Source organism: Colossoma macropomum, unplaced genomic scaffold (genome assembly GCF_904425465.1).
Source record: "Colossoma macropomum unplaced genomic scaffold, Colossoma_macropomum, whole genome shotgun sequence".
Classification (NCBI taxonomy): Eukaryota; Metazoa; Chordata; class Actinopteri; order Characiformes; family Serrasalmidae; genus Colossoma; species Colossoma macropomum.
In genome coordinates, this window is record NW_023494804.1 from 13,084,459 (window position 1) to 13,096,330 (window position 11,872).

The 11,872-nt window shown below is 38.3% G+C and overlaps 1 protein-coding gene across 1 annotated transcript; it reads left to right on the plus strand.

Moving 5' to 3' along the window:
- Positions 1-1,935: 1,935 nt before the first annotated feature.
- Positions 1,936-10,873, plus strand: LOC118824834 (BRCA1 associated protein). Its single transcript, XM_036595260.1, has 12 exons — positions 1,936-2,397; positions 3,057-3,218; positions 3,744-3,927; positions 4,617-4,806; positions 4,990-5,103; positions 6,421-6,569; positions 7,168-7,243; positions 7,326-7,464; positions 7,857-7,966; positions 8,055-8,144; positions 8,227-8,330; positions 9,568-10,873. Exons 1-12 carry the CDS (start codon positions 2,319-2,321, stop codon positions 9,935-9,937), a joined length of 1,767 nt encoding a protein of 588 aa, XP_036451153.1. The 5' UTR covers positions 1,936-2,318; the 3' UTR covers positions 9,938-10,873.
- The last annotated feature ends 999 nt before the right edge of the window (positions 10,874-11,872 follow it).

Sequence of the window (11,872 nt, forward strand, 5' to 3'; positions counted from 1 at the left end):
TTTACTTATGTGGTTTCTGATGCTTTGGCATACTGCTATTCAAAAACTAGGGAAAAGTACAGACAAAAATCCGGCTTCAACATGGCAGCTACTGATACTGTTTTTATTCATAGAAGTAAGCTAAAAAAAACAGTAGTAGTAGCTGTTGGGTAATTTACCACACCATGATTGAAATAAAAACTTAAAAATGTATGAAAAACACTCATTCATAATTTCTATGATATGACATACCCTCAAAACTAAGTTCCTGTTCAGGATTACAGGAACAAGAGAACATAATTAAAGAATGAATAAATCTAGTGAAAAATACTGTCAGCTGGTCAACATGTTGACAAACACACATAACCTCTCATGCAAAGGCTTAACTAAGTCACAAGATTAAAGAAAGAAATCAGCAGACTGAGAGAGAGAGAGAAGTGGTGGGGTGAGAGCACCCGCAAGTGACTTCCCCATCTAACACATACTTGGTCAAAGCAGTTATAGCTTTCTGCAAATTATATGTAAAATAGACAATCTACATATACAATTGCTGATTCATCATTACAAATCAAAAACTACTATAATGCAGACTTGGATTGGTCCAGAAACTAAACTAAATATAGTATCATTGATGAGATTCAGTCAACAAAGATAGCATCCGTCATGTGCATCTTGATGACGTCAGCAAGTGACATGTTGATTTTCTAAATGAAAATAAGTAGACATCCTATACAGAGAACACACTTCTGCACATTTTAATGTTTTTTCACTGAATTTTAAATATTTGGAAAAATAAATTATAAAATGCAGCCTGTGTGAAAGTTACAATAATATTAAACTCAGCAAATAAATGTGCACTAAAATATGCTCCTTATAGTATTTTTCTTTTTAATATTATAAACGTTAATATTTACAATATTAAATATTATAAAAACATTGCATTCACACTGTATTTGCTTGCTGCTGCTACATTAATACCAAAATGTCACAGCATAATTATCCATGATACATTGTGCTGAATAGAGTTGCTTTTTACTTTCCATGTAGCACTTAATTTGGTTCATGATAATGATAAGTGATTTTTCATTTTAGAATTTAAAACACCACTGTGGCTTATTAAAGAACAAATTATTTTGTTAATAGAAAGTATTGAAAATGTACTAGTGTGTGGCTAACAAAATTTAAAAAAAATCTATGATAATTCACAATAAGTGCACTTACATTTGCAGTACTTTTTTCAGAAATTATTTCAGCTTTGGATGTGGAGAAGTAGAAGTGTTATTTAATTCCAGACCCCATGCACTTTTGTGTTCTTGCAGCTTAAAGACACATGATTTAGGCTCTGATGAAGCTCGTCATGAACTGGGTCAGATGTGTTAGATCATTGATAACACACACACCTGTACAGTATATGACTGGGCCTGGACAGTAGAACACTAGCGACCTAATTTATAAAACATTCACCGGCATCAACGGGCCCACATCATGGAAAACTGAATTTTCCTCTCTCTTTTAAAGTGAAAGAGTTTGATGCAGTACATAAACACTGCTGTCTGGTTCACACAGTCCATGTATGGCTGTGTCCAGCACAGGTCGCCACCGCTGATACATGGAAATTAAATGGCCTGTTTTCAAGTCATTGTTTTTTGATTTCATGAAAACCAACATTCTACATATACATATACATCTAATTTTCCGTTCCACCTTAAATAGTGCAGCAGTTAATAAAATTCTGCATTATTTAAGGTGGAACAAGAAAATTCGAATAAGAAGCTGACTTCATGTTTTATAAACCCTCGTACACGAATGCTGAGAACGTATCTTAAGAACAAATTAAGAAGGCAATTTAAGTACGCTATATACGTGAGGCACAGGATCGACAAACACTGACGTAAAATCGTTACAGCGAAAGCTTTTATTTTGAAAGAAGTAACCATTTCAACACGCGCCCCGGAAAAAGACTGCTGACAGCTAATTCTTCACTTCTGAACGTCGATGCGATTTATTTCTTTAAAACATGTACAAAATGCCTAGTACTAAAGTAGTGTAGCTAGACATTAACAGTTAATCTCTATTTTTTGAAGGTAGTGCTAAAACCATTGTTCTTTTAATTCCCTCAGTTTATATGCCATCTGGCTAGCTAGCTAGCTAACGTTAGCGTTGTTTTGTTTTGTTCTGCTCTTCGTGTCAGGAGGAAGTCTACAGTTTAGCTGTCAGTTTAATAAATGAGTTAAACTCTTTGTGGCCGAAGAAAGTGTACAGTTTTGTTACCAGTTTAACACATGAATCAAGCGCTTCGTGTCGAGAGAGAATCTGCAGTGTAGCTACCAGTTTGACACATGAGTGTTTCACTTGTTGTGATCCGTTTGGAGCTCGCAGACCAATCTCTTATGCCGCAAGGCTTTCAGTACTGTGCTGGTAAGCTATGAAGCCGACCGTATAGATTTATATTGACAACGTAACTTTAATAACTAGCTAGATTGAGATGTATCGCATTCTCGAAGGTGTACATGAATTGTGCTAACTAAATCACGTCATATGTATATAAAATACATAATAACAGGATTGACAGTGTTGCTGTTTGTTATAACGTTACGTTAACCTTTGTAGCTGGCTGACTGAATTGATCCGAACTGAATCAAGTAGTGTACAGTGACGCATAATGCATAAGGGATTTGTTTTAGTCCAAGTTTCTCAGAATAAGATGAAGATAAAACAGACCTACAATATTGATCACCTCTCCTACTGCAGTAAGAAGAGTCTAATGTATCTAATTTGGCTGACTAAATTGAACTGAACGGGATTCACTTGGTTCATATAAATCACTTTGTTGGCCAATCCACTGAACAGTGACGCAGCACTTCATGTTCAAGGAAATAGTCGAAGTATCTTTAATCTTTTTTTTTATCAAAATAAAATGAACATGAAACAGGCCAGCGTTTTCAATTGTGTTCTTTCTTATTGCAGAAATATGTGTCCGTTTTTCTAGAAAATCTCTGAAACACTGAGGAGATGGTGTTTGTATTTCACTAAAGTGATGAAACCTAACACTTACTACTCTTTCTGCTTCCCTGCAGATGAGGAGATGTCAGAAGAGGAGAAGAGAGAGAAAGCCCTGGGCTCTGCCAAGATTGCACTGGCCGGCAAGACAGAACTGGAGAAAGCAGCCATCCTCCATCAGCATATTGGAAGCAGGGCCATGTCCGACATGGTTATTGAGACTTTAACATCTGGCCCAGGTTAGAGCTGCATATCGTCAAAGCAAAATTGGGGATCTGTAGATACAGAAGGTTTCTATATTTACAGGTATAAATAGTTGCCATAAATGTAGCCTATCAGTGAAGACATGTTTGGTGTCTAAAGTTTTCTTCTTTAGTTTTGCACTAGAGGCTAGTGTATCTGAGATGTGTTGGAAGATTATGGCTACCTGTCAGCACTGTGAAAACTGAATGCCTAAATCCTGACAAACCACATAAGCAATTCTGTTTGACATTATCACTTTCCTTGGTTTGAGGCAAGCATGTGGTAATTTAGGCATGCAGTTTGCACAGTGGTAATAGCCTCATAGCTTCAGTGCAAAAGAAGCAAGCATTGAACACCAAATGTACCATGACTGATCATGGTACATTTGATTTTGTGGTATAGAGAAAAATGTCTAAATTAGCATTTTCAGAAAACTGTCTATTTAATTATGTTGTGTTTTTAGTATAAGTATGTGGTGTAGTTTTAAAAATGATAGTCACCAAACTGAAACTCCTTTTTAGATACACCTGATGAGAAGGAAGCTGATCACCCCACTAACAATGAAAGCAGCAGTTTGAAGGAGCAGACTGTTGGAACTCCAGTTCCTGATTCGCCCTCCAAACAGCTTCCAGACCAGATTTCCTTCTACAGTGGGAATCCATCAGTAGAGATTGTCCATGGCATCATGCACCTCTACAAGACAAAGTGAGAACTCTGTAATGTAGGATGATTATTTCTATAATCAGCTAATCTAATGTTACTCACAGTTGACAGATTGTACCATTGTGCTTCCTGCCATTTTGTCTTACTTTGCCCCTGTTATAGCACTGCCATCATTTAAAGTTCTGTCTGTGGACACCACTGATGAAAACATTTTATAGCATTGCTTGTTTTGGCAGATTCTTTTATTTGTTATGCGTTGCTTTTTTAATGATCCAAATGCCACCTCAGTGCTAGGCTTACTGGTGTCTCTCTGCACGAACTGATGGTGCAGCAACAAACAGTTGGCCAAAGAACAACTGAGCATTTAGTTGTCCGATTATACTTCCTTGAAATGACCTCTGACTACATACAACAAAAGCTATAATTTCTATGTGGTTCACTCAGTATAGATACAATTACTTTCAAATTAAAGCTGACGTTAGGCACTTAGGCCTCAGATATATTGCTTCATTTAATATCCAGTGTGCTGAGGTACTGAGCTAAAATAACAGTAATTGTCACTACACAATTACTTACAGACTGCACTGTACTTTATATATTGAAACGCAGTCCATAGTTGTCATATCGTCAAAATAGAAAGCCTGAACAGTAAGCTCTTTGTTTCTGTAGATGCTTGTTAGAAGGTGACTCACGCAAATGCATTTTTCTCCCTTGTTTACTTTGGACCACAGCAAAATGACATCGCTGACGGAGGATGTGAGGCGCAGTGCTATGCTTTGTGTGCTTACTGTGCCCACAACTATGACCAGCCATGACCTTATGAAGTTTGTGGCACCCTTCAATGATGTCATGGAGCACATGAAGATTATCCGGGATTCCACACCCAACCAGTACATGGTGCTTATCAAGTTCAGCACCCAGGTGAGCTCCCATCTGTTTGTGGAATTGTTGACATTTGCTAGCAATACATCATTCCTTTTACACAGTGTAGGTTTTGAGTGTCACTGGCCTGTGCGTCCCTCCCTGTAGAACTATTTGTTGATGCTGATTTGCCTGGTTTGCCTCATGCCACTTTTAAATAAAAAAGTATGTGTCTTTCTTCAGGCTGATGCTGACAGTTTCTATACAGCCTGCAACGGCCGGCAGTTCAACTCCATCGAGGATGCTGTCTGCCAGTTAGTCTATGTGGAGAGGGCAGAAGTGATCAAGTCTGAAGAGGTCAGTGTCAGCTTTGTTAGTGGACATTTCTTGATGATGGTCCATTGATGTCATCCATGCTTAGGTGTTCTAGGTCTGTTGTAACCAATCTGACCATGTTGAAAGGCCTAGACATGCTATTCCCATTCTCCCTCTTTAGAGAAGAGAATTATCTTACCCAGTTCTATACTATTTAGCCACTGAGCATTGTGAGCCATCTACAGTCATACGGAAAAGTGTAACATTCTCCATACATTTACACGTTTTGTTGATTTTAGGTTGTTAACACATAAGAAGTTAACACATTCTCTACAAGGAACAGACTTAAATATGGCATTTTTCTGTTAATTTTAGTGCTTTATTTGCTGAATTTAACATATTGAAAAAAATAAAACATTAAGTATGCCATAACTTTGGTAGATGTTACATTTTGTGTTTTACTCGCCTCCCCCCAATATTCAACACATAAGTAATAAATTAGAATGTGTGCAAGTGTGTGTTTTCTGTAGAGCATGTTTTCTTATTTTCACTCCCATTATGAGAAGAAAACAAATCAGCACTTTAAAATTCTGAAAGCAAATACAATAACCTAATCACATGTGCTGAGAATAAGAATGTGACATTTTGAAAACAGATGAGGGACGTTTCTAGCTCTATTCTACCTTCATTGTTTGCTTGTTGAATTCAAGTAATTTTTCAAAATTTCTGCATAATTCAATCACAGAGTCATTCGGAGTAGTCTGATGTGAAATGGTGCGTTGTAGAGAAACTTTCAAAAATTTTTTTTACGGACATGTTGATGGGAATCTCTGGATGTCTACAAAATTTTATCTACTGTCCAGAGTGAACAGTGAACGTACACATGTCTTCTGAATTATTATGTAGTGCTGATAAAGGTCTCAGGTATCAGGCAATGTTATCAGAATTATTTAATGTAATAGCTTTTTGTGATGTAGACTTTAAACACCTCGGACATCTGGTTCCTATCACCACCGCTGTGAAAAATTCTAACTCTGTAATTTTCTGTGGAATGGAGCATGTCACATCAAAACACTCTGAATGACTTTGCTTACATCTTAACTATTTAATTATGCTGATATTTTGAAAAAAGAGGGAATTACCCTTTAATACCCCTTAAGTAATAATCCTACTTTTTTTAAATGCCCCTGGTAAACCTTTGCTTTGAGGCCAAGTGTCTCACAGTTTCATAGTGAACATGTACTTGCACTTCGCAGCTGCCAGCATTTTGTTCCTGAGAGGCATTTTGTCTAGAGCCATCCTCAGTGTGTGTGATACTGGCTTGTGATCCTCCTTTAAACCTTTCCCTTACATCTTCAGGGGGCCAGCTTACCAGTAATGGACTTGACTGAACTGCCCAAGTGTACCGTGTGTCTAGAGCGCATGGATGAGTCCGTGAACGGGGTACTTACCACTCTCTGCAACCACAGCTTTCACAGCCAGTGCTTGCTGCGCTGGGAGGATGCCTCGTAAGTACGACTTCAGCACATTTGTATAAAGACTTGCCTGTGTGGTGTCTGTAAAGCCAAATTCCCTTATATCTCTTAAGAAATAAAAACATTCCAATTTCTGTTCAGTTTCTGTTCATTACAGAACAGTGTTGCAAAGGAATTATCATTGGTTTACTGGAATTATATCCAACTCCCTCTTTTCTGAACTTTTCATTGAGCCAACGTTCTACGTCTTTCATGTATTCCCTCCACCTCCCTCTGCATTCTCCATTGATGACAGTGCACTGACGTATGCAACACCGTTTACTGTTCTAACATCTGTTATTTGTTTAAACTCATCCCAGTTGACATTTTCCTCTTGATTTCTCGTTGCCTTGTCATAAAGGCCTGCTGGGTAGTTCTCCATTCTTCCTTGCTTTTTACAAACAATATTTTGCTATGCGTTTTTTTGGCTATTGTGCCATTGTAGCAGATGACCTTTGACATATCAGGTGAGCGATGTGACAATGACATTTCCAAGGGGGCACAATAGAATTGCTAACTGCTAGTGTTTAGGAGAGTGTTTGTAGTGTTTTTGTGTATTTAAGAGTGCTTATGATCTGATCTTGCTCTTTAGGTGCCCTGTGTGCAGGTACTGTCAGACCCCTGAGCCAGTGGAGGAGAATAAGTGTTTTGAGTGCGGAGTGCAAGAGGTAAGGAGAGATTTGAATGCAATACTTGTTATGAAGCTTGGTAGTTGGTGCATATGTAAAATTTTCCTTTCACTGTTTATAGAACCTGTGGATCTGTCTGATCTGTGGTCACATTGGCTGTGGCCGCTACGTTAGCCGCCACGCCTACAAGCATTTTGAAGAGACGCAGCACACCTACGCCATGCAGCTGACCAACCACCGTGTCTGGGACTACGCAGGAGGTATTTATACCCAGAGAGCAGGGGTGTTAATCTATAACCTCACAACAATTCAGTAGTAGTTTGTTTTTGGGAAATTATTAAATGCATCATGAAATTTGATTTGATGCAACTATTTTAGAACGATTCAGAATTACTATACTATACACCATTTTTATTGTTTTCAAATAGGCTCCCTTTTATTTTTAATACCATAGCTTTGTTATGGAATGTTGTTATTATAATCAATTGTGTCATTGATGGATGTGATTGATGGATTTTTACACCCCTACTGTATAAAAAATAGATTTCAGTGCAGCTTTACAGTAGACATTGCACATTAGCTGACTACTGAGATTCCTGTTTATTCACACAATCGAGACATGAAATGAGCCACTTCTTGTTTATGCGAGCAGATAACTACGTGCATCGGCTGGTTGCCAGCAAGACGGATGGGAAAATGGTGCAGTATGAGTGTGAAGGCGACTCCTGCCAGGATGAGAAAATCGATGCACTACAGCTTGAGGTGTGCTTTTTGGGGATAGTTATAGTCTGCCATCTACAAAACTTGCTTTTTACTTAAACTCTTAAAATATCTGAACTCCCTTTTGCAGTATTCCTATTTGCTGACCAGCCAGCTGGAATCCCAGCGCATTTACTGGGAAAATAAAATTGTTCATCTAGAAAAAGAAACAGCCGAAGAGGTAAGATGGTGACAATGTAATAAACCGGTTTTACAGATGCATAGATACATGTAAATGTTGAGATGTGTTGCTTTTGCTTCAGATCAACAACATGAAAGCCAAGTTTAAGGAGACCATTGAGAAGTGCGACAATTTGGAGCTCAGACTGAACGAACTAACCAAAGAGAAACAGTCCATGGAAAAGAAGTAAAATCTATATAATATTTTCTATTATATTCTGCACTATATTAACTCTGCGCTAACTAGTGGCTGGTTATTTGCCCTTTATCCAACAAAACCAGCAAAGAAAAAATAACGAAGAAAACATACTCACATTGTACCCATCAAAATGTATTAAAAACATTTTTTAAATTGTTTTTAATACAAGTTACCTTGTTTTCTTTGCTGTTTTGGAATTACCTAACATGCAAGTTTATTCTGAGGAAAACAGTATTACATATGTAAATCTTTGATGAATAATGGCCACTAATCCCCCAATGTTGCATGTGGTCACATCTGATTTCATCTTTGCCGTATCTGTATGATCAATCTCACAACTCGTAGGAGTGTGTAACAGTTGAACACCCTGGAAAAAAATGCTTGGTTTGCGGTTAACTGATCAAAACTATGATTAATATCTGCTGTAATACCAATAATAAGAATGTAATTAATACTAGTACTAGTTACTTGTGCACATGGCAGTCCACATATTTTACATGCACATTGCTGTAAACAAATGCTGGTGCTTTTGTTTAACACTACTGACACCGCCCAAAAATACAGCATTAAATGTTATTTTATGAAGATAATCACTACACAGTCACATTATTCTGTCATCTTAGAAGAAGTTTTGTTTATTTCACATTTTATCCTTTCCAACACATCCATTGGCTCATAAGCCGCTAAATGCTGTCATTTTATTGCCTCCCCACCAAAACATCTGCATGAATTAGGGGGTACTTCATGTAAATGATATGTACATAAGGTACTGGTAGACTGGTGCTTGATTTCATGCACTATAGATGATGCATCATTTGCACTCAAATCTGATGAAGATGAGGATGTTCATTCCATTATTGTGATGTCGGCTCAACCTTCTCAAGTGTTAAACCACCTTTAGGCCAAAAAGAGTTTCAGTATGTGCTGCTAATGATAATTTGAAGAGAAAACTGTCAAGCGCTCATCAAAGTAAAACCTTTTCTTCATAACAAGGAAAAGACTTCAGTAACCATGAAACAAAATGTGGCAAAATATGCACAAAGTATTAGTAAATAGCTGTGTTAATTTGATTGTACTTGCATGTTTATTTTGTTAGATTTATGTAATTTAAAATACCTCTGCAGGTGTGTTTTAATTGAAAAATGACAAATAACAGTGAATATCAGAAAAAATGTTCAAAAAGGGGATACAGACTAGCTTTAATTTGCTGTCCATTTTCAAATAGATGCACACAACTTAACAGCAAGGTGGCCAAGCTGGGCCAGGAGCTGAGGGAGGAGCAGGAGATGAACCGCTGCCTGAGAGCCAATCAGTTGCAGCTCCAGACGCAGCTGCAGGAGGAGGAGAGACGGGGCAGGGAGGCTGCCTCCCAAAAGGACGTTCAGATCGCTGAGCTGCAAGAGCAGCTGCGTGACATCATGTTCTACTTGGAGACGCAGCAGCAGATCAATCAGATGCCGGCTGACGCTCGCCAAGAGATCCAGGAAGGACAGATCAACATCGCCTCGGCCCCTGCACCGCCCCAGCCCGGACCCTCTGCTACAGGCTCAAGCAAGCTGGGTAGCAGGAAGGGGCGTGCCAAGAGAGGGAAGTAGCCAATCAATGGAGTGGGCTAGCATAAATGACAGACTTGGGGAGACTGCCTCGAAACTGGAATTGTCTATAAAACTGACTTTTGGTCACCTTTTGTCAGCCCACTCAGCTGTCCACCAGTAGCTACTAGCAACCTAGTGCCTCTTGTGTATATAAGAGGTTGGAAAAGATGCTGGCTGTACAAAGAGTAACGTACATATAGCACTAATGAACCCTTCACATCAGTGTGAGTCACTTTCCCAGTTTATCAGAAATATATTTTGGGCACTCGTGGCTCCAGTGAGGGTTCTGCTTAATCAAGTCTCTTGTGTGTTATTTGAATGTAGTGTGCAGCATTTATGTTAAGGCTGTTGTATGATTGAAAAAGCCCAAATTTGATCATCTTTTTCTGTACAAAAACTTTGCACAGCAACACTATGAGCAAAACACAGTGGTATTGCCTGTATCTGTTTGAGTGTAATTCTGAATACTCATTTAGTGCCTAGAAAAGACATATTTTGTACTTTTCTGAAGCCAAAAACTTAAGTATTACTTGTAATCTACTTAGAAAAAAGTCACATTACCAAACTGTTGTTCTGACTTAGTTTAATGCAAAATGACGTACATTCTTTACCTGAATAGCCTAGAACAGTCCCTCTCACCACCTATTTAAAAACAATGTAGCAGGAGCTGCACAAGTGCTGCTGAAGCATATGTGCAGCCAGTTTCCAGTACAGTACTCAGCAGCAAGAAAATGCTGAAATCCTTGAGTTAAAGTTGAGATTATTACACCAAACTGAAAGCAATGGTCCAGAGTTCTACTCAAATATGCATCTGTCAGATCCGTGTTGATCAGAAAGTTAAGGTACAGTTTTATTGCAACATTAACTGTTGTGAATGATGATGCAAACCTTCCCCTGTAATGTAACTTGATCTATTAAAAAAACACTGGACTGAAAGTGAATGTCTCTTTCCAAACAGTGGATTACAAATTGGCAAAATCAGGATTACTCAGTTAAAGCAAGGAACTTAAGAAAAAAAAACTGAAGTACATGGTTAACTGTTTCATCACACTACCTCATTACTTTTTCCTGAAGTAGCAGTTGAAACACATTCAGAATTTTCAATCTAAACTCCATCTGCGGCGTCTAACACACTAACAATGAAATAGGTGCTAAAGCAGGTTCCCATTGTCTTCTACTATAAGCTTTAAAGCTTTTAAAAGGAAAAAAAAGGAAAATTGCTACATCCGTTGGAAACATTCTCCATGCCTCTTCTACCTATGCCATAGAAGTCTCTAAAGCGAGATTTCCTGGGTTAAAGACTAGAAACCTCCCACCCTACTAATGGTGTATCGTACAGGTGGAAGTGCTTTTAAAGACAAGCGCTTCAGTATGGATACTTTCAGGAACAGTAATCCGATTTCTGCTTTGCAACCAACCAATAAACTCACAGAAGAAGAACTCGGAATTCTTTCGGATTTCTCAGTCTGCGCATGCGCAAGAACAAACGGCTGTACCAGATATAAGCAAGCAGCGTTGCCGCGATGGCAGCAAAACACTTTGGAGCAGCGCTGAAACCAAACACGAAATAAAGGATTTAAATATTCTTTATCTTCTAGATCATGTATGTTTATATTTTCAGGTAAAGGGGCGCAATGTTTAACAAAAAGCTGCGGCATGAAGTTTGAGTTTACGTCACGTCTTCTTCTGTGAGTTTATTGGCTGGTTGCAAAGCAGAAATCGGATTACTGTCTCGCTCATGTAGACCCGGAGTTTATCTTTATTATCTTTATACTCAAGTGCATGTAAACATGTTGATCGGGTTACTGACAAAATCTGATTTTCTGCAGTTATCGGATTATTAAGCGCATGTAAACGCACTCACTGAATGACAGTAACGTGAAATGAAACAAAATTGTGAAACCAGTGAGGCTGAGGGGCACAATACAGCACTAT

What these genes read in the sequence shown, in the direction of transcription:
- LOC118824834 (XM_036595260.1), top strand. Translation starts at nt 2,319, where the DNA reads ATGAGTGTTTCACTTGTTGTGATCCGTTTGGAGCTCGCAGACCAATCT. An exon ending in AGGCTTTCAGTACTGTGCTG is followed by an intron (nt 2,398 to 3,056) that starts GTAAGCTATGAA and finishes GCTTCCCTGCAG; the next exon opens with ATGAGGAGATGTCAGAAGAG. An exon ending in ATGCACCTCTACAAGACAAA is followed by an intron (nt 3,928 to 4,616) that starts GTGAGAACTCTG and finishes TTTGGACCACAG; the next exon opens with CAAAATGACATCGCTGACGG.